General features: G+C 32.6%; 3 protein-coding genes across 21 annotated transcripts; 2 read left to right on the top strand and 1 right to left on the bottom strand.

Annotated features, from left to right (window-relative positions):
- Window positions 1-198: 198 nt before the first annotated feature.
- AP-1gamma (adaptor protein complex 1, gamma subunit) lies at window positions 199-11,351 on the top strand. Of its 14 annotated transcripts, none has more exons than XM_076522290.1 (17): window positions 884-1,251; window positions 1,333-1,759; window positions 2,410-2,518; window positions 2,880-2,941; window positions 3,506-3,698; window positions 3,784-3,930; window positions 4,011-4,326; window positions 5,098-5,115; window positions 6,326-6,736; window positions 6,816-7,046; window positions 7,131-7,352; window positions 7,454-7,581; window positions 7,671-7,920; window positions 8,019-8,295; window positions 8,389-8,549; window positions 8,614-8,706; window positions 8,799-11,351. In XM_076522290.1, the coding sequence occupies exons 3-17, from the start codon at window positions 2,499-2,501 to the stop codon at window positions 8,898-8,900; spliced, it is 2,631 nt and encodes an 876-aa protein (XP_076378405.1). In that variant the 5' UTR covers window positions 884-1,251; window positions 1,333-1,759; window positions 2,410-2,498; the 3' UTR covers window positions 8,901-11,351. The 14 variants fall into 14 exon arrangements, with proteins under 14 accessions (XP_033338514.1, XP_033338515.1, XP_033338516.1 ...); XM_076522288.1 differs by having other exon boundaries at window positions 1,347-1,759; XM_076522291.1 differs by having other exon boundaries at window positions 1,347-1,759; window positions 3,515-3,698.
- Window positions 11,352-11,468: 117 nt separating this feature from the next.
- Window positions 11,469-13,779, bottom strand: LOC117228254 (COP9 signalosome complex subunit 5-like). Of its 2 annotated transcripts, none has more exons than XM_076522294.1 (5): window positions 13,610-13,779; window positions 12,869-13,054; window positions 12,536-12,770; window positions 12,126-12,320; window positions 11,469-12,044 (listed from the first exon to the last, which is right to left on the bottom strand). In XM_076522294.1, exons 1-5 carry the CDS (start codon window positions 13,636-13,638, stop codon window positions 11,583-11,585), a joined length of 1,107 nt encoding a protein of 368 aa, XP_076378409.1. In that variant the 5' UTR covers window positions 13,639-13,779; the 3' UTR covers window positions 11,469-11,582. The 2 variants fall into 2 exon arrangements, with proteins under 2 accessions (XP_076378409.1, XP_076378410.1); XM_076522295.1 differs by lacking the exon at window positions 13,610-13,779 and adding an exon at window positions 13,240-13,488.
- A 727-nt stretch (window positions 13,780-14,506) lies between these two features.
- rictor (rapamycin-insensitive companion of Tor) lies at window positions 14,507-21,808 on the top strand. 5 transcript variants are annotated; one of them, XM_033482580.2, is made up of 10 exons: window positions 14,507-15,644; window positions 15,720-15,767; window positions 16,081-16,237; window positions 16,311-19,144; window positions 19,199-19,505; window positions 19,611-19,740; window positions 19,820-20,187; window positions 20,564-20,666; window positions 20,743-20,850; window positions 20,926-21,409. In XM_033482580.2, exons 1-10 carry the CDS (start codon window positions 15,593-15,595, stop codon window positions 21,292-21,294), a joined length of 4,476 nt encoding a protein of 1,491 aa, XP_033338471.2. In that variant the 5' UTR covers window positions 14,507-15,592; the 3' UTR covers window positions 21,295-21,409. The 5 variants fall into 5 exon arrangements, with proteins under 5 accessions (XP_033338471.2, XP_033338469.2, XP_033338468.2 ...); XM_033482578.2 differs by adding an exon at window positions 21,638-21,808 and having other exon boundaries at window positions 14,508-15,644; window positions 16,311-19,505; window positions 20,926-21,258; XM_033482577.2 differs by having other exon boundaries at window positions 14,509-15,408; window positions 15,482-15,644; window positions 16,311-19,505.

Genomic DNA, 21,808 nt, shown 5'->3' on the forward strand with positions numbered 1-21,808 from the left:
CCTTTCTAATACTCTTATTTTAATTATTATTAATTTACACGTTTTTCATTCATTTTGATTTAGGACAATTTATAAGTTTTCAAATTATTCTAGTAATATAACTCTTGCTTGTACTGCTGCTATCAAGCTAGTAACAGAGATAAGAGATAATGCCAACACCTTGCTTCACATTCTGTTGTGCTTGTGATAAAAAGTCTACAAAACTGGTGGTGCAGGTGTATGTGCTAGATAATATATGGATCATAATTTTAACTAAGTCTTTGTGCAGAGTTGCTTATTTGTTAAGATTTTGTGCACGATGTGGCCTTACTATGAATCAGACGATTGGAGTGTTCTACCACCAGAATTAAACAGAAGGTGATTATCTTAATGATTTCCACTCCCGATTCCTGTTACATAAATGCATGACAAAAGAAAAGGATAAAAAATTAAGTTAACAAATCACATTTGAAATAGTATAAGTACTATTAACATTACATTAACAATGCAATTCAAATTTTATATAGTTTTTCTATGAAAACATCACGAATAGTCTACACATGTTTTTGTTTTAAAAACTTATGTTCATGGTTGTTATTATATATATTATTTATTTTATTTAATTTGCTAAAATCGAAGGAAAAGAAAATAATATAGGCACATATGAACATGTAGTGGAGGATGCATGGTACACTTTTCTTATTTTTAACAACAGTTGTGCAATGACACTCATGTTATAGACATGCATTTTTATATAAATCAGTGTATTGTTTTATTTATAACAACATAATTGTTGCATTATCGAGATATAATACAAACAGTTTGTTATCTTATCGTAGTGGATAACAGACAGTCGAAATCAGTGCCTCCGAAACAATATGAATTTCGCGCTTTATAAATGAGTATCATTATTATCCACTACGTTGAGCAAAAGTATAAATAAGAGACCGGCAAATACAATTACAAGTAAGGGAAATAAATTGAATTTCGTGCGAAAGTAATAATCAATGAATCTATCGATAAACATTTCCAATTGTAAGACACAGACAGCGTAAAAATCGGTCACGACTACATATATCGAAATGTGACAGTATTATCAGGGACAACGTCAGTGACAATGGGTAGCCATCTTGACTTTTGGTGCGCGAATACCGCGGACTATCGAGGAGAGTGTTTGTCGCGCGATAGGCTAAACGACTGTGAACCGTTTAACTATGTCTATGGTTTTTACTGGAATTGATTAGCCCTCGTTGCAATTTGAAGTTTCCTACGGTACGTATTGTTGATCATTGAAATCCAGCTTGGAAGAAAGTACTCAGAATGTGATTTGTATATATGTACAAACCAACACAGACCGATATATCCAGGTGCAGGACAGACTATGCAAAAGCGCAAAAGTGAGTGAGGGCGCACGACTCGCGCCCTGGGAGGCGAGGCATTTCTCGCCGTATTTGTCATACGACTTGCGTGTAAAAGGTGGGCGATTCGACGACGGTATACACCATACAAGACGCGCCTTCGTGCCGTGTTACATATACGTCGTAAACGTCGTAAACGTCGCGCGATTTCCGGATTCGAGTTTCCTGAAAACGACGTCTTTGACTTGGTACTGTTTGACAGCTAGAAAACTAACCCTTGGTTCGATGCCCTTCAGTGCGAACGAATCTTTTATATAACCGGTTTACACATTTTACAATATGCTGCCGACTTGTGCGAGCGTGCGACCGCGGCGCGTTTTTATAACACGTGAATTCGTGGTCGAATGACATTCAAAAACTAGGTAATATCCATTGCATGCACTGCAACACACATTTTCATCGAGTGCTTAGATCTCGTCAGTGGAACCGGTTATTTTGTGTGCCGTGGAATATAATCAAATATAAGGTTCATGCTCTCCGTCTGTCAAAGGAACGCATTACATGCTCGTTGATTTAATGATATATTTACGAGTTTCGATCATATGTCTTTCTAATCACTAATAGATTGATTTATAAATACATTTTATTGTCATATGACACCTTGCAAGTAAGTTTCTTTTTAATCTTAGATTTTTTATAAAGTTGCATTGAGAATATCAAGAAGCTAAAATCGCAATTTGTTGTTAGGCAAAATTTATTGCTTTGAAAACACAACAAATGTATCTATTGTTTATAACGCTTACATTGAATGTAAATACAACATCAATGACAAAGTTGTATAATATTTTAAAACAAATGTTAACACAAAAGTTATATGATCGAATTTATTTAAATTTTGTACAGTTTTTTATTACAATACTTACTCCAGTAATGTAAGTGAAAGCATCTTACAGGGCGGAGAACATTAACATAGTTTTATCTAACTTATGTTATAAAAATAGTTAGTTGTTTAAGATTTTTGAAAATAACTTTATATGAAATTCCATAACATTGCCTGACATTTTTCCAATAGGAAACAAACTGTCGTGTTCCATATTCAGCATCACATCATTAATATTACCGAAGCTCATCATACACATTTGAAAACTACGCTGTGAAACCATGAACGCATCAGAACATGGGTAATAATTCATTCTTAATACTTTAGACATCTTTGATAATATCAATGAAGATTAAACATAATTCTTACTATTTCCCTCATTAATATAATTATAATGGCACAAAAAATTAGTTACTTTAATTCATCTTATATTAAAATAAATTTTTGATAGTATTTTAATTAAAGAAATAGTTTTCTCATTTCACTATGACAAAGAATATACTTTGATTTAAATAGTTTGGGTTGTATTAGGTTATGTATTATTAATTGAAAATGAATCAGAAGTAACAATCGAGATTAGATCACAGGTGTCATTGCACAACAAAGAAAATGGTATGTAAATGTTTTGTGTGTATAAAATAGCATGGGTGTGTACGTTACAGGTTTAACCCAGCCTTTAACATGGCCTCCATAAAACAAGCTTTTAATGAGGCAGTCGAAAGAGGTAAGTGTAATGCTCATAAACTATTGAATATTATATACTATTTCATATTAACTTGAGTAATGTATAATATTCCCTGCTTACTATTTTTTGTTGATACTTACACACGTACACATACATATACATGTGCATATATTTTTGTTGATAAGAAATATAATTATTTTAGTACAATAATATGAAAACATGTAGATTATAATATTTACATAATTGATATTTAAGTAAAAAATATGTTTTTTTAACTCTGTAAAGGAAATAATCAGATCTAAAGTTAATCTTGTTTTTGTTAAAAGAAACTACATATGTATTAATTAATGGCTTTAATGGCTTTCATTTTATATGATTCCTACATGTGATATATTTTTTGGTGCTATATTTTATAACATATAGTTCTTAAAGCTATTACTTTTCTTGCTTCTGCTGTATATAAAAAATTGTGACTGTATTTATACTATTCTTTATTATTATTATGGAACTTAATTTTCAGTATGACTGTCATCCTCAGCTTGAGCATTTAACTCATTAAATCCCACTAACACTAAAATTTATAACATATGTGTAATTTAAAAGTCTCAACAGTTAGAATGCCTGCACCAACACGACTGAGGGATCTCATCAGACAAATAAGAGCTGCTCGCACTGCAGCCGAGGAGAGAACAGTTGTTAATAAAGAATGTGCATATATTCGCTCTACATTTAGAGAAGAGGACAGTGTATGGAGATGCCGCAATATTGCAAAACTCTTATACATTCATATGCTTGGGTTTGTATAGAATTTTGTTAATAAACAATCATATTTAATAGGACATTTTCAATAACATTATTTCTATGAGAATTTAAACTTCCAGGTACCCAGCACATTTTGGCCAATTAGAATGTTTGAAACTTATTGCATCTCCAAGGTTTACGGATAAACGAATTGGTTATTTAGGTGCAATGTTACTGTTAGATGAAAGACAAGATGTTCATCTCCTAATTACAAATTGCTTAAAAAAGTGATGTTTCCATATTATTACTTTGATAATGTTTCTTCTCAAATATTAATGGAAATATTAACAATAAGCATTTTTTACAGTGATTTAAATAGTTCAACACAATTTGTTAATGGTTTAGCATTGTGCACCTTGGGTGCAATTGCATCACCAGAAATGGCAAGGGATTTGGCATCTGAAGTTGAAAGGCTAATGAAATCACCAAATGCATACCTTAGAAAAAAAGCAGCTCTCTGTGCATTTAGAATCATTAGACGTGTACCAGAATTAATGGAAATGTTCTTGCCTGCTACACGCAGTTTAATTACAGAGAAAAACCATGGAGTTTTAATTACGGGTGTAACACTTATCACAGAAATGTGTGAAAATAGCGTTGATACACTAAACCATTTTAAAAAGGTAAGCTTTACGCGTTTTAACGACAGTTAAAAATATTAGCATTGACATAAAGAATAGTAGAATACTTAGATGTCTTGAATATTATAAAAAGATTTGAAGTCATTGCATCAAAGAAGATTATACATTCCTTTCTAACACAATTTATGTTCTTTGATGTTGTCATTTCTAGTCTGTTAGTCTAATAGTTGCAGTTTAGATTGTAGTAGCATTAATATAAATGAGAGCATTAAATCTAGTAGAATTAGTAAAGATTTACACATATCAGATAAATTAATAAAAGGAGAGATTTAAAAAGAAGTGTTTACAGGGTGTTCGACAATATGTGTGAAAAAATACAAAGGACGATTCTTCAGGACAATGAGTAAGAAAATACACCAAGAAATTGCGATTTCGGCTTTGTTCTCAAGTTATTAAATAATTAATTATTATTAGGCAAATTTTTAATTGCTGAGAACTAGGTAACAAAGTAATTTCTTGTTTCTTACTTTTGTCTTACTTTGTTTTGAAGAATTACCCCTTAATCTTTTTCCCACCTGGTGCTACATACCCAGTGTATTAATAACCAATATACATGTATATATAGTTATTCATATTTATAATTTTCAAAAATTTAAACGAAAGTGATGTGATAAAAGTGAAGAATGATGTATTATTTTTCATCAATAGTTCAATATGTTCAATATTATTCTACTAAAAATAAATTTTAATCGTATAATCTATCTTTTGCTCCTGATAATATTCATAATATAAGTATGGTTTTGTCTTCCTTAGGAATGCGGCCATCGAGAGGTAAAATGCATATAAGCATATTTTATATTTTTGCATGTTCGCTTATTACGAACTTCATTCTTTTCTTTTATGTAATTTCTTTATTGGAACTATGTAATTACTCGTGTTAAATACGCCGTTACAATTTCTTAATATTTCATGAAAAATATGAAAATATATGCATGTGTGTTAAAAATATAGTGCTATGGTTATATTTTTAGGAAATATGATTTAATTATTAGTTTTATATTTTTTTACAATTATTTTAATTCTAGACGTTTGAGATTTTATCAGAGCAGATTATATGCTTAGGGCGAAGATTATACTGAAATAATATTTTCTTGTCAAATAATACAAAGTATTTAAATGTAGTAAATTGATATCAAGTATAATGTAAGAACAAGATAGCTGCCTCATGTACTACCGGTAATACATGCTACCCTCCTTCGCTGGCTATCATTAGTTTTCAAATAGATTATTAAATTATCGATTTGGTAACCAGTGGGATATGAGATCTGTTATTTAAAAGGTGAATTCCAACTCCTTTCGTTAAAAGAGTTAAATATCATACGATATCTTACGCTATAATTGCGATACAGTTATATATATATATTGGTAAAATAAATTTTTATATACAGGGCTGGCTATAAATCACAATGCAAACGAAGCAAGACAGATTTTATGGCATAAGATATGTGGCTTGAAATATGGAATAATCTTTGTTTTGTAGCAAAAATATATTATCACTGTTCAGAAAATTAATTAAAATATCAATTGAGTTTAAATACACTTAATTAAGACTTAGCTAAAATTCAAATTCATTTCTCAATTACAAATGCAAGTTACCACAAGAAATTATTGTATAATTTTTACTAATTTCAAGCCATAGAATTTTCTTCACTTCATTTCTATCCTCAGCCATCTTTATATTCATAGTATTGTCTATACATTTACAACTTTGCAAAATATAGTTTGAATGTTGTATTTTTTTACAAATAAGGTGATACTTTACCTTTTTATACTTAGCAGCTTATATCTTTTATCTTCAAAATGGAATTATAATTCCTTTGATCTTTGTGTTTAGTATTAAACATAATGAATATGCAATGCCAAAAGTTTAAACGTTTCTTTTTTTTATCTATATTTTCAGATTTCTCCATTTAACTTTTTTTGTGTAAATTATAATATGTGTAATAAATTTTATTAATTGAAAATGAAATTATTTTTTCAGATTGTGCCAAATCTTGTAAGAATTCTCAAGAACTTGATCTTAGCTGGATATTCACCAGAGCATGACGTGTCAGGAGTATCTGATCCTTTCCTTCAAGTGAAAATATTACGTCTTTTGCGAATTTTGGGACGCAATGATATTGAGGCATCAGAAGCAATGAATGATATACTTGCTCAGGTAGCAACAAATACAGAGACCAGCAAGAATGTGGGCAATACAATATTGTATGAAACTGTATTATCCATAATGGACATAAAATCAGAGAGTGGACTTAGAGTGTTGGCAGTAAATATTTTAGGCCGATTTTTATTAAATAATGATAAGAATATTCGATACGTTGCTTTGAATACATTATTGAAAACAGTTTATGTAGATACAAGTGCAGTGCAAAGACATCGTTCAACCATTCTGGTAATAGACTTATGTTGTTTATGTATTTTCCAATGCATCAGTATTTAAAATAGAATGATACATTTTATATATTCTTTAGGAATGCTTAAAAGATCCGGATGTATCAATCAGAAGACGTGCAATGGAACTTAGTTTTGCACTTGTGAACTCTAACAATATTAGAAATATGATGAAGGAATTATTACTATTCTTGGAACGTGCTGATCCAGAATTCAAAGCTCAATGCAGTAGTAATATAGTGATGTCTGCAGAGAGATTCGCACCCAACAAACGTTGGCATCTTGAAACCTTGTTTAAAGTTCTTGTTGCTGTATGTTTTTACTGCTGTATATATATATATCTTTTGTTGCATCCATACATATAATATTTTTATCGAATTATTATTACTTCTCAGGCTGGTAATTATGTCAGAGATGATGTAGTTGCATGTACTATTCAATTAATTTCGGAAACGCAAGCACAACAAGGCTATGCTGTTAGTGCATTGTGGAAAGCATTGGAGAAAGATACATTCGATAAGCAACCTTTAGCTCAAGTAGCAACGTGGTGTATTGGTGAATATGGTGATTTATTATTGTACGGGCCACCAACGGAAGATGCAGAAGCTCCAGTCAATGTATGTATATATGCATTTAAGTAATTTATTTTGTTATTTTATTCTTCTCAATAAAAAGTATTTTAAAAAGATCATAATTTATAAATTCATGTTATAATTAGTTAACAGAAGACGAAGTTATTGATGTCTATCAGAGGTTACTGTGGAGTCCACAAAATACAGTTGTTACAAAACAATACACCTTATTGTCTCTCACAAAACTTAGTACACGATTTCAGAAAGGAAATGAGTGAGTAATATTTAAAAGTTTAATGAATACTTGTTTGTATTATATCATTTATATATCATTGGTACCAAAATGATTTTCTAATATTGCAGAAAGATACGCCAGATAATTGATACATTTGGAAGCAATTTACATATTGAGTTGCAACAACGAGGTATTGAATTCTCACAGTTGTTCAGAAAATACGATCATTTGCGCCCTGCGTTACTCGAGAGGATGCCTCCAATGGAAACAGCAAAACCTCAAGCTAATGGTATTATTGGTATGGTAAATGGTGAACCAGAACCTGAAGAAGAAAAATCAGTTGTGCTGGAAGCAAGTAGTACGCCACCATCTGATTCAGTAAGTTTATTGCGAGTATGTTGTAATACAAATTACATAATTTATTGTTAAATTTGAACAACGGAAATATAATATGTAACATCTTTTGCATTTTATAGAGTGTACTTTTAGATTTGCTTGGAACCGCTGATATTGGAGTCACTTCTACATTATCAAATAAAAATCCACCTGCTAATAATACAACTTCCACAGTAAACAATAACGATCTGTTGGACTTACTTGGTAGTTTGGATTTGAGTGCTCCTACATCTACATCTACATCTACATCTACAGCTACACTGCCACAAGCACAAACACCAACGCAAGTATTCAGTCCTACAAATGTGAACAACTTTTTAGTGGATGGTTTACTTAATTCATCATCAACTCAAAACGGTTTGTTGGGATTCTTATAAATGTTCTATTGTGTATGTATAATGTTTACTTGTAAGATCTTGCTCTAACTAGTATCATATTTTACAATTTCAGACACTCCTACTATGATTGTCTTGGATAAAGCAGGTCTTAAAATAACATTCAGATTAGAAAGACCACCAGATATTGCAGACCTATTGATCATTAACATGTCAGCTCAGAATTCTGGAAGTGTTATACTAACTGATTTTCTGTTTCAAGCAGCAGTTCCTAAGGTAAACGTTTGCATCTTACAATTTCTTTCTAGTCATCGTTATAATTAATTATTTCCATTTTCAGACATTCCAACTACAAATGTTGTCTCCATCGAGTACTGTAATTCCTCCATCTGGGCAAGTTACACAAGTATTGAAAGTTACAAACGTCAACAAAGTATGTTTTCATGATGGTATATCATGCTAAAATAATTAAACACTAGTTTTTTTAGTTTGTATTTATAATTCATGTATATCTCTTTCAATCAGGTATCTCTAAGAATGAGATTACGCATCTCTTATACTGGATCATCAGGACCGGTCTTGGAACAAACAGAAGTAAATAATTTTCCTCCGTTGGCATTACAGTGACAACATATATCAAGAAAGACAATTGTACATATGCCTGTCTAAATAAGTAATTGAGTTTGAAATAGACTCAACTCAATTTCATTTCTTTATTGGGTAAAAAAGAAACATACTGCTAAAAGGACATGTTTGACGACAAATTTTCCGATTAATTGAATCGATAATGGATCATACATGGTACGAATTTGATAAGATACAGATTTCTAATGAATTTTAATTCTTTTGATTTGATAACATACGTAAAAATATATTTCATCTGCTCACTAGCCATAATTTGAGATTCCAAAAACTGTAGACTTTCTATCATATCTCGTAAAACAATTTTTTGTAAATATGTTACAATGAATAGAATATTTTAATAATTTCATTGTATACAATAGCAAACTACTTTTCAAAGTTTGGCAAAAAACTGCACAATACAAAATTATTTTCTGTATTTTTTTAAACATTTTTCATAAACCATCATACTTACGTCATTTATTATATAAATACATACGTAATTTATACGACGCTTGTTGGGCAGATGGTATGATATTGATTTTGAAGTCTTTCAAAAGTTATAGATTTATTGATAGAGTGATATGATTAAATTTCAAAACAAAGAAAGGAATGTAAAATTTCTCTGTACTATGCTGCATGTATCAGAGAGGTGTAAATATTTTCTCTAATTGAATATAGAAATCTAAAACAATAATACTACATGCAACATTGTTATTTGATCTGTTATTTTCATAATCTTACGGCTTCTGATTTAGCTTATAATTTCTTGTTTAAGATAGTTTTAAAATGAAACTGGTTGCAAAACAGATACACAGCAGAACATAGTAAAATCATTTAAATATTAATAGTAAAAGGTGTTTGTCTGTTAAAATGTTGCTGCCCAATTATCAACGACAAGCACTCGAATCTTGCTGTAATAACTGATCTTTTCTACCTATATTTGTAAGTAATAAATGAACACAAATGCCTTGTAAATACATAAATAATTGCAGTAATATAGGAGTGATTAAATTCTTATTATAAAGAGTGTAAAATGGGGTTCTTTACTCTATATGTATTTATAATATAATTGACATTTCAATAATTAATAGAAAATCTTCTGCTTCTATCACACAAAAATTTTGTTTAAGAGGGGGAATATATGTATAAATGCATGTACATGTAGCGTGTATATTTGTTACACTCCACATTTACGTCTTTTATGTCTGATGTTTGTGATTGGAGGGCTGATTGTCGTATCATTTGTTAAAGGCAGATTCGTTAATTAAATTGTATTAAATATTGACAAATTTCTTTCTCGTAAGAAAAGTGAAATTCTCAGAAACATTAATACATATATAGGCAAAATATTGCTTCAAAAGTATATCACATGTTTATCAAAGTAATCCTGAAAATAAAATTCAACAATTATTACTTCTAGAGTTAAATAAACTTTTTTCATACGTAAATTTTATATTGCAATATAATGCGAATATTATCTGAAAATTATTAAAAATGCTATTTGATTTTAAATGCTACTTTTAAGATTATTGATGAAATGATTTTTTTATTGTTTTCAAATGACGTGATTTTCGTCAGATACAGTCAAAAATTTTTCGTACAGAGTCAAAGTTTAAATAAACATTATGATACAGAAAAGTATTTTTACATTCCTTTTATTATAGAACTTCTTCAAATATTTATACTGAAATGTTAAGTTCGACTAAGCTCACGATTTCCTCTCTTACAATTTAATAAACTTGAAAATTGTACGGGTGAAATGAACTACGTTTGAAAAAATTGATATTTTTTTATACACATTTCACTTCTTCTGGGAAACAAAAAAAGCTCGACGAAAATTGTACGTCTACATCAAATAAAAGTGAGATGCGTAAGAGGTAGCAATAGTGATCTTGCATATATTTTTTTTTCAAGATTTTATGTAAATGAAGTTATAAGATACACAGTTGTACTTAAAATTGTATTTAATTTACTTTAATATAATATTATATGAATATATAGTTTTTTAAGTATCAATAGGTCTAATAATATAAAAAAAGAATCTAGTATTTTGGCTGAACAACTGAAAAAGAATTTCACTATGTTTCAACTGAATTTCTCTTAAGATCGTAAATATCATAACATACCAGTAAGTATATTATCAGTATAATTGTATGCATTTTAGCTCCGTCCCTTATATGTTGTGCGCTATGAATGCAGAAGTGTATAATTCTAGAACAGGTGGGTGTGTTTCTGAGTGGCCTTGTCCTAAGTCTGTGACACAGTGTCAGCCCTTCAGTGGGGTGTGTACTCTGCCTACTTGTTCTCAATATTATATTAGTTTTATAAATATATATATATATAAATATATATATATATTTATCAACTGTGAAGATATTGAATAATGATACAGATACTGTATATATACTTTCTAGAATCAAGGTGTGAAAATAAAATGTATTTTTATTCCATTAATCTTCTAAAATATTATTATTAATATTTCACTTTTGTTGTCATCAATACGGGATAGTTTTTATTAAACTGTATATTACTACGAAGAAAGTAACACTTGTAATAAAAAAGAAATACAAATGAAGCGCTTACGCGTATTTCGTTGTTATTACAAATTTTCCGTACATTAATTACATGTCGCACATATTATTACAATAACTTTTTTTAATGATATTTATACTTTATACATAGAATTCACTGTTGTTGCTGTTGAACATCAGCAGTATTCTTACAACCAACTTGATTGAATAATCTGTCTTTAATTATTTGTGCCATTAAACCATGGATAATTTCAATTGTTGTCTTACAACTGTCTCTTGTTGCTTTAATTAGTTTTTCTACCGAACATCGATCATGGGGATCCGTTCCACCTAAAATAAATCCTCTTCCAAGTGCAACTTCTGACTGTTCTAATTTGTCCGATAAATCAAATATTTGTCCCGTTGTGTAGTCCGCATTTGTTAAAAGGCTGGAAGAACTTAATGTGTTCACCCAATATTTATTCCACAAAGAATCTAATAATCGCCTATCTAATGATGATTTAAAGTAAGACACTTCTAATGAATAATATTGTTTGCAATGAACTCCAAAATCTTCGATTTTGTTTAATGGAATTGTTTGATATTCCGATGGTTCTTCATTTGCTGGCTTATATCCCTATAAAAGAATCAGATAATTCATTAAATTTCTTATTGCTTTTCACAAGATTTTTTTATCCGTCTATATCAAATATATTACCTTTGGATAAGTTCGAAATGCACCCAAACAAACTTTTCCAGCAGATATTGTCCTCACAGGATCGATAACAATAGCAACAAAAGGTTCTTGAAAATTTTGATTGAGCATCTGAGTAGATACATCGATACCTGATAACCAACAACCATATCCAGGATGACTATGATACCATCCAATTGCATTCTCTTGTCTTCCAACCTTTCAATAGCAAAATATAAACATAACTTGCAGATACAAATTATAAACATTAATTTTACCATACAGCCAGAATAAAAATCGGATAGAACTTTAAAACCATTCGATTCAATGAACCTCAAATGTTGCACAGATATTGTATACAAAAGGAATGGATTCTCAAATTTGATATTCTTTTAAAATAATACTTTCAATATTTTCTGAAATATCAAAATCACCTGCTTAGCAGCTTCTACATAAGCGGACATATATTCATAAGCTTGGGCTTGAGCATTAACTCTTGTTTCTGTTCCTTCCACAGGTAATGCAAAAGAATCCATAACAATCATTGTATTTGCTGCTACTTTTCCAAGAAGAAGACCCATCACTTCCAAAGTGCCACCAGAACGAGCATGCATAACCATTTTTAATAATGCCAACGCAGAAATTTTTATATCTTTAAAGAAGTGTGGGCTGTAAAATTAATATATATATATATATATATATTGAAAAATCTAATAAGTAATAAGTAGTAAATAATATTATTCTATTGATATATGAAAGGAACATACTCCTTTTCCCAAGGCTTTGCAGCCAATATGTCCTGTTGCTCTTTCCGATCATATCTATAAATTTCATCAACAGTGCTGATCATTTCAATATTATTTGACATTTCCCATGTTTTTTGTGCGATATTATTTTGCTCTGAAGAGGTACTGGCCATGTTAACAAACTTCTGCCAGATACAAGATTTTTGGCTACATGAAACCGTAGCAATACAACAAATTAGATGTTAAATAAATAATTTTACTTTTGGTGCCATAATAACACATCAAATCAATGACTACAATTACTGTGTAGATAATTTTAAATTATCTAATATTAATGTGTGTGCAATGCAATAAATAGTAATGACAATTAAATTATGTTCGCTTATCCTTACCAAAAAATCTATAATACGGTGTTTAAAAATATTTAAAAATCATACTCCGATTACAACTGTGGTTATGAATAGTGACTGCAACACATTTGTTTTCAGTCCATTCACGCACATCAATGTACATACATATGACAGCCCTGACCACACTAATGTATTTGTACAACAATAGACCTCCACCATAAAGTATATAATGCATAGAGTGTTGTTACAGATTTAAAACAGTATTAAATTCCTACCACTAGATGGTATTAATATGCATTTCTGGCGCTGGCTTTATTAAACAATTCAATGCATGTATGTACATACAAATTTAAAAAGAAACATATACATATATATATATATATATATAAACTTGATTAGTTAATACTAATACCGAATACTCTTACTCCTTTCCTCTTTCATCCTATCTCACTCTCTCTCTCTGAGATCAATTAGTTTATTTATACAAAACCCCGCAAACTCTCTTTTACCATTGAAAACTCTATGAAAACTATGTTTGTACGTCTATGCTCTTGAGAGATTGATATTAGACTATGAGTCTGTACGTCTGTACTCTCGGGAGATTGCTATTAGACTACTTTTTAGAATCTCAACAGACTTGACATAACCTTGACATAACCTTGACATAACCAACGTTTTGCTTAGCAACTGTTAGCAACTGTTAGTAACTAGAATGAAGGTGACGTTGAGTGCCGCTTATACGGGCGTACCCACAGTTACCGCGCGGCGAATTGCAGGGAACTGTTGCTTGGCGAACAGTTTGAGCGTTTTGCCGCTGCTCGAAATTGGTGCTTTTAGGCTGTTTGAAAGCAGCAGAAAATTCGTGCCGAATGTTCCATTGCTTCTTACGAGAGAAGCGGCACGAATCATTTGTCTTCTCTTTGTCGTTGGCTATGAGGGCAGCACTGTTTAACTGCAAATCACCAGCCAATGAGGGCACAGCAATTCGCTGCATTCTCTCAATTCAAGAACCTCGTTACCCCCGGGTATGGTTCTTGAATTGAGAGATTACTGTACATATGTACAAACACGCACGCACATATTATATATACATATATGAATACATACGAATGTACACATGTACGTACGGACTGTATGCATTCAATTTATAAATTATCTTATTAATTGTTAATTCTTCTATACAATACGTATTCTTACATTTCCAAAACGTAACAACAGTATGGTCAATTTTAATCAATTTTAGTAGAGAAACATAATTTGCTAAATTGTACATACAATTTATCATTAATAATCGTGGTGTAAGACAGAATTCGCATTTCTACCGATTCCCAGATTATTAAAATGAGATATATGTATGTATAATGTATTTTATTATTTCTGCACAAGGACAATCTGTATAACTAATACATACAAAATGCATCGTATGTATTTATATAGAGCAAATAGAATGTATGTATAATGATATGCGAAATTCTACACAAATCCGTCTTTGTTATTATATTTGATAAAAGTGTGCTTTTATATAACCAACTATACATCGTAAACATTGCTTGCAACATGTATATTTCGATTAGGAGAACGAAATACAATTGTCCGATATATGTACAATAAATAATTGGTTAGGTTATGGCGCGAATGAAACGAACGTGCATTTAAAGGAACGTATTAACCACAAAATATATAATCATTTTTACAACAAAAAATGAAATGTTAATCAGGATAAAACGCAAGTTTAAAGGTTAATGTATTTCATTTCATTTTAAAGGAACGTGTACTACGATTTTTAAAAATGCAATGTCATACAAAAAGTAGTGAATTTTAAGTCGATCGACGTATATACCTTAAACTGTGTTATGTTATGAGGTACAAGATATAACGGCGAAGCGGAGTTTAGTGCATAATAACATAATTTGAATCCTTTCAAATCAAATGTTTCGAACCTGTGGAGTTTGTGTCAGCGTGCGATGTTGTGTGTATTTGCTCTAGGAAACATACGTTGTAATCTTTGGAAACGCATTTGATGTTTCAAGTTTTTTGTCTAGTTTACTACATTGTACATGCATACATGATACAAAGATTTAAATAGGAAGGGTAACGGTTCGAAAGTTTTCACGCAAAATTAGATACAGAAAGCGCACTCAACCTTCGATCACGTGTTTATCGTGACTCTTGCAACTTTCTCAGGTACCTACAATTTTCCCGAAGAGTGCGGTACGTTGTGTGCAACGTTCTCATATAACGCTTTACTTGTGTTACACTTGATTTATCAGTAGTGCATTTATAGTGTTTCGGGGTTCGGGTTAACAATGAGAATGTCATATACCACGCAAAAAACCCTTAATAACAATCGGACAAAAAGTGTTGACTGTGATCGTGGGTAGCAGCCGGTAAAGAAATGGCATTTCATAATTGGAAGATTTGGGGTAGAAACCTTCGTATGAGCCATCGTACGTTAAATATCGGTTGTCAAATTCTTGATATCAAAGATACGCTTGTTTTCTATTCGTGTGCTCTTTTTATAGGCCGTCCAAACAATGAAGACAGCTGCGTGCAACTTGATCTGTCAAGAGGTTAGTAACTTAACCTGTCGCCTGCAACTTTCTATCCATAATAGTCTGATAAGGCATCTCGCATAGGCAATCTTATTATTACGCATGTGTATTTATCTATCACTAGCATCTTCTAATGGAATAGTCATTTTCGTTGAAAAATAGTAAAATGCATAATTTAAAAATTAAATTTGACCATTCAAGGAGTATTAAAAATCATTTTCTTTCTGTCAATGTTTTTAAGTTTTGCAATAATCAAAATCGTTTTTACATGCGTCCGTATAGTTTATACAAATAGATTTTAATAACGATAAGAAATGAATTTACTTTATAGGACTAAAGGAGAATGTGAAAGAAGTTTTGACCAATCTCTGTCAACGTAACAATATACCAAGCATAAAGAAATTAGCATATCTCAATGCAATTGTTAAACTGATCAGTGAAAATGATTCGCCGGATTATGGATATTCTATCGATGATGTTTTCTGCTGGTAACAAGAGTATTAATTACATATAATATAAGATTGTTATAAACTATTAATATATTGTATATTAATTTTATAGTCTACGCGTGGGTCTTGTCCATGAAGCGACACAAGTTCGTGCTGCCGCATTGCGAGCAGTTCGATATATGCTCAAGAAAGAACAAGATGTTATTGCAATTAACAAATTGCAATATCCATATTTTGTGGCTCGTAGCATGGATGTTAATTTACGAAACGAAATGGAGGGGCTACAGGCTCTTAGACTGGTTAGACGAATTCTAGTATTAGCTCCAAAACATTTTAGTCCTATTTTAGCAAGATCTTTAATCAGCCTGATAAATGGAGGAATTGAAGAGAAAGATGGAGCATTTCGAGCATTCTTGGCAACTCTGTGCGAGTTGGGAGTTTTAAATTCAAATTTATTAATCAGTTGCGGAGGAATCGGTGCTCTTGGAAGAGCTGCCATGACTGGGCAAAGTCCTGCTATAATTGAATCAGTTGTAGGAGTTCTATTAAAATTATTAAATACTCCAGAAACTAGAAACAGCGTTTCTCTTCTATGTTTCGCAGCTCCTTATTGCGAGTTACATTCATTGAGTATAGATGGAACAAAAGAAGAACGAGAAAGATTTGCAGCAAGTAAATTAGCATTATTAAGTATATTAAGATCTTACTCCGGTGTTCTACATTTCTGTCGCCCAGACGATAACTCTGGTCTGAAAGCTATAGCAGATATATTGTACGTCGAACAACTCGAAGTAAGAGGTGCTGTATTAGAACTACTTTATGAATTGTTGGATCTACCATTACCGACATGGACGGACGAACCCGATGTTGCTCTTGCTGCGGTAGATCCCAGCAGAACACGTGATTCGTGGAAATTATCAGAAGGTTTCGTCGCTGCCGAGGGAAAATATATTTTACCACCTTTATCATCACGTTGTCCAAACATAACAGAAATTCATTTAGCCTTATTGGTCTACGCTCTACTGGAATGTGGCTTACATCATGCTCTTGCAGAGACTATTGTCTCCACTGATACATTTATTTCTGTACGTGCTGCTGTTCTTTTAGGTGCGTTATTGCACCTCGCACATTCTTTACTGCCACCCGAAGTATGTGATCTCACGCCGCCGTTACCGAATTTATTAGAACATGCGAGTACTGGAAAGCATCAAGCATTAGCAGCTGTAACTATTTTGGAACGAATGCACACTATGATGCGTCGAAGACCGGCACCAGCTAGTTTGTTTCTTGACAAAATCCTACAAGCTGGTACATGGTTGAGACCAACCTTACCAAGACGTCAACGAACTTCCAGTAGACATTGGCTACGCAGAGAATCACCAACTACGCCTCTTTTAAAGGATGCTCAAGTACTCAGTTCGAAAGATGCTCTTGCATGGAACTGGCCGGTGGTGCGATCTATATTACGTTCACGAGAAGACATAATACGAACTCTTCATGATTCCGATCACAGACTGTTCATGAAGAGACTTGTACGTTACTTTAAACCGTGTTCTAATGGATATAGTAGGATAGAGCTAGCAACAAATGCCAATTTAGCACGAGAAGCAACATTAGCTGGTTGTGATTTATTGAACTGTTTATTAGAGCTACACGAACCGGAAGGTTCGAAATTATTGAGCGAATTAATCGGAGATATAGCCGAGCAAATTGCCTGTTTACGGACAGCTCAATCTGCTCACGAGTGTCTATTTTCACCTCGACATATGTCTACCACTTGTTGTCAGAAGTATTTTTTATTTCTTGGGCAATTAAGTCAATCAGCAAAAGGGACTGTAATTCTAAATGGATTTAATTTATTAGAGAAGTTGCAAGACTTAGCTTTAGCTACTAATCATGACTGTTATGTTAAACTTATAGTTTCAAGTTTAGATTATTCCAGAGACGGACCTAATAGGAAAGTAATGACTAAGATTATTACTGGAGCAACATCAGAAGGTACAAGACTATATGCTACACAGTTCCTTAGATTGATACTCAGAGCCAGAATGTCTGATGCCTATAAGTGGGCAATAACATTACTAACAACTAGATTGTCCGACTCCAGTAAAACTGTAGCATTAACTGCTTTAGAGGCATTACACGAAGCTTGCGAAGAGCCAGAATATTTAGAAGCTCTATTGCAACAAGAAGGTCAATCTCGAGATTGGAGTAAATGGCTTGAAGAGTTAGGTGACAAAGGTTACTTGTTGAAAATTCGTCTTTACTCTCTTCATCATGGCTTCACATCGCTCACCTCGCCCACCGAAGAATTAGAAAAATGGATATGTCCTGGTGGTTTTGCAGAGAGATATGTTGGCTTAATAGAAGGAGAAATACACGACTGTTTAACGCGCCGTCAAAGAGATGAGACCGGAAGTTATCACAGAAGAACGACCAATGTTCCCATGGTGCCTCATGATATTTTCATCCTGCCACACTTAGTAGGACAATTGGCACAACATGATCTAGGCATGCAACTGCTTTTACGACGAAATGTAATACAACGTTTCGTTCGAGTTGTTCAACGATTCCGGATGGAAGTCGGTAGTACAGATTCAGAATCGAACTCAAGATGCACCAAAGCCAATTGTTCCGTCAGCGACGACGTTTGCGTCATGTCTGAAGAATCTAGTACGGATGAGACGGTAGAATCGAATCGATTGGAAACAATAATGGATTCTGAAGTAGCAGAAACGACGGACGTGTGCAGTCCTCAAAAAGTTGATCCTGTGGTGGAAGTGCGTCGTAAAACAAGTTTGGACGATTCGAGGCGTAACGCTACCGAAAGGAGTTGGAGACTGGAAACTAAATCTCGTGACGAGCAAAATGTCAGTTTAAATAAGAAGATTTTGAGAGTGAAGTCTGCGTTGTGGGTGCTCGGTCATGTAGGAACATCAGTTGCAGGTGTGGAACAATTAAATCATTTGGGAACTATAGAATTGATAACATCCATTGCAGAAACCTGTTTATATTATGCGATACGAGCGACAGCTATGTACGCTCTTAGCCTTATCGGAACTACTCGTGCGGGCGCTGATGCTTTGTCCTCCTTTGACTGGCCGTGCGTTCGACACAGACGCGGTGATCACTGGCCTGTTGTGCCTCCTACAAGCAAATATCCAGCCCCGAGTCCTATTCCGATACAGCGGCATCATAGAAGTCTTAGCGATGGCAAACCAGAATTACCTGAACCAGTGGCACGAAGAACTAGGAATCGATCTGAAAGTGCAGCTACAGATCTCGAAGCAAGGCGATTTGCTCTACCGTAAGCTTTGTTTTAGGATACGAGAATTTTCTGTTAACTAGCATGCTAGTTCTACTATTTAACAATATATATATAAAAAAATATATATATATTTTTTTTTTATAGGGAAAGAGGTGAAACGCCAAGTCCTGTTTCCAGTATTCAAAGATTGAGCCAACAAGATGCCGAGGGATACGCAAAACTCCGTAGCATGCAGCGTCATCGTCGACCAAGTTATTCTCAAAGTAGTTTAGAGGCAAGCAATACAATTCATGGAATATATCACATTGAAGGAATAACGTTATATCAATAAGTTACCTGATATCTCTTTTCAGATGTACAGTTTAGATGGTCGTCTTTCGTTGCAAAGTTTATTAGAATTCGATTCGTCTCGCAGCTGGATTGCGGAACACGTGTACACTCCAACTCCTCCACCCCCTGAAGATAATAACGATAATTTATTTTACATGGGTATTGCTCTTCCAAGGAGACTTATAACTATATTTCCGGAACTACCACAGCCGTCGATTTTGTCTATAACCGACGACATACCTAAATCCGATATAGAAACGACTGAGGTAGATGAAGAATCCTGTTCAGAGTACGACGCAGACGCGGACCATTGTCGTATATGTTTGGTATGCTGCCTTGGCAAGAATAACCACAAAGATTCGATTTCGGATCAAGATGCTAAATTGCAAAGGTAGAATTATTTTGTTATACTTATACAAAGTGTAAGTATATCTTCCAAATCTAACATTTATGTGATACAATGGGTAGAGTAAGATTTCAGTGGTGATACGGTCTGTTTTCCGAAAACAGAAATCTAGACTATATTAGCAGTTATAATAAAAAAAAAAAAAAACGTGACAAAAATATGCCAATAAGAAATTTAAGCTGTTGGTTAGGTTATATAGTTCCCAGTAGTACCGTTCTAATTTCTAGAGGGCGCAATCATATCTTTCATGGAATCTTTAGAGAGATAAAATATAAATTCCCTAATAATATATTTATATATCTTGAAGATTTAAACGATACTTAAAGATTAATTTGGATAATATACGACTTTCATCATCTAGGATAATACTTAGACACGCACAGCGGTTAGCGAATCCTCTATGGTACAGACACAGTCAACAGACCCTGCTTAGACTACGGCAACTGCATTCAGAAACATTTCAAGTACGTGTAGAGATTAATATACTGGAACAAATATGAAATCTCATTATACTATATCAGTATTATTAATGTTGTATAGGATACTTGTCTGTTCTCGGACGTAGCAACTCGTTTAGGTAGCGGTACTTACAGAATGCCAGCACGACGATTTTTACAGGAATTGTTTCTAGATACTACATTTGATGCAGTGAGTTTATTAATATTTTATTTTATTTGTACAACGTGATAAAGAAATTTCTATAATAATAATTTTATAATGTAGCTGTACGTAGAACCATCCAATATTCTGAAATTAAAAAACAGTAAAGAGGAAAAATTGTCGGAATCGCCTATTCCTACGGCACCTGAACCGAAGCTCCTTGTGCCTTCAGAAACAAAAATCAATGGAAGACTAACTTTTTCTGAGATCGAAGTAACCCAATTGGATGTTGTTACCGAAGAGGCAGGAGGCGATTCTTGCAAAACACAGCAATGCAATAAAGTGCAAGAAGTTTTGAGGAATTCCGAACGACGTAGCGATGAGAAGCTAATAGCAGAAATCTTAAAACCAGAAGAAAGGTTACGTCTATCAAAAAGTTCTGATAGATTATTAAAGGTAACAGGTACAAACAGTGCCATCAGCCTTGATTAAAAGTCACCGACTCTCAAGCAATTGTAAATATTTTGTATTAAAGTAGTAACGAAGTATGAAATAAATTACACTGCCAAAATTGAATCATAAATAAATAAAACGGTATAAATGTGTAGCGAAGTCTTCTAAATCCTTTTTCTCAACTAATTTTTATTGAAATGACTTATACACAATATTCGTGTAACGAATGTATGAAATATTTTATTATTTGAACCTCGAACGCAGACAAATATCCAAAATTACTTTGGTTATTTTCATATAAATATGTACACAAATACTTCACGTACTTCAGAAGCACGTATTGCAGTTATAATATTTACACCAATTTGATATTCTTTTCTAGTTGGCCTGACGATTTATTTATATAATGTAATGGCAGTAATGTAATTATATTAAGCAATTATACTAAAAAGAACAGTTGATTACTTGGGCGAGAACAGTCGTAAACGAGCATTGAAGTTTGTAGATCTGAGTTTCGGGTAAGTTTTGGATAAATACAATAAGATCAAAACAA

This window comes from Megalopta genalis, chromosome 5 (assembly GCF_051020955.1).
Source record: "Megalopta genalis isolate 19385.01 chromosome 5, iyMegGena1_principal, whole genome shotgun sequence".
NCBI classification, from domain to species: domain Eukaryota; kingdom Metazoa; phylum Arthropoda; class Insecta; order Hymenoptera; family Halictidae; genus Megalopta; species Megalopta genalis.

What these genes read in the sequence shown, in the direction of transcription:
- LOC117228254 (XM_076522294.1), bottom strand. Translation starts at nt 13,638, where the DNA reads ATGAAAGAGGAAAGGAGTAAGAGTATTCG. An exon ending in GCAAAGCCTTGGGAAAAGGA is followed by an intron (nt 12,771 to 12,868) that starts GTATGTTCCTTT and finishes TTAATTTTACAG; the next exon opens with CCCACACTTCTTTAAAGATA. An exon ending in CATTTCGAACTTATCCAAAG is followed by an intron (nt 12,045 to 12,125) that starts GTAATATATTTG and finishes ATTCTTTTATAG; the next exon opens with GGATATAAGCCAGCAAATGA.
- rictor (XM_076522287.1), top strand. Translation starts at nt 15,593, where the DNA reads ATGGCATTTCATAATTGGAAGATTTGGGGTAGAAACCTTCGTATGAGC. An exon ending in GCAAGGCGATTTGCTCTACC is followed by an intron (nt 19,506 to 19,610) that starts GTAAGCTTTGTT and finishes TTTTTTTTATAG; the next exon opens with GGAAAGAGGTGAAACGCCAA. An exon ending in TGCATTCAGAAACATTTCAA is followed by an intron (nt 20,667 to 20,742) that starts GTACGTGTAGAG and finishes AATGTTGTATAG; the next exon opens with GATACTTGTCTGTTCTCGGA.
- AP-1gamma (XM_033482623.2), top strand. Translation starts at nt 299, where the DNA reads ATGTGGCCTTACTATGAATCAGACGATTGGAGTGTTCTACCACCAGAA. An exon ending in CCACCAGAATTAAACAGAAG is followed by an intron (nt 358 to 2,879) that starts GTGATTATCTTA and finishes TGTACGTTACAG; the next exon opens with GTTTAACCCAGCCTTTAACA. An exon ending in TTATACATTCATATGCTTGG is followed by an intron (nt 3,699 to 3,783) that starts GTTTGTATAGAA and finishes TTAAACTTCCAG; the next exon opens with GTACCCAGCACATTTTGGCC.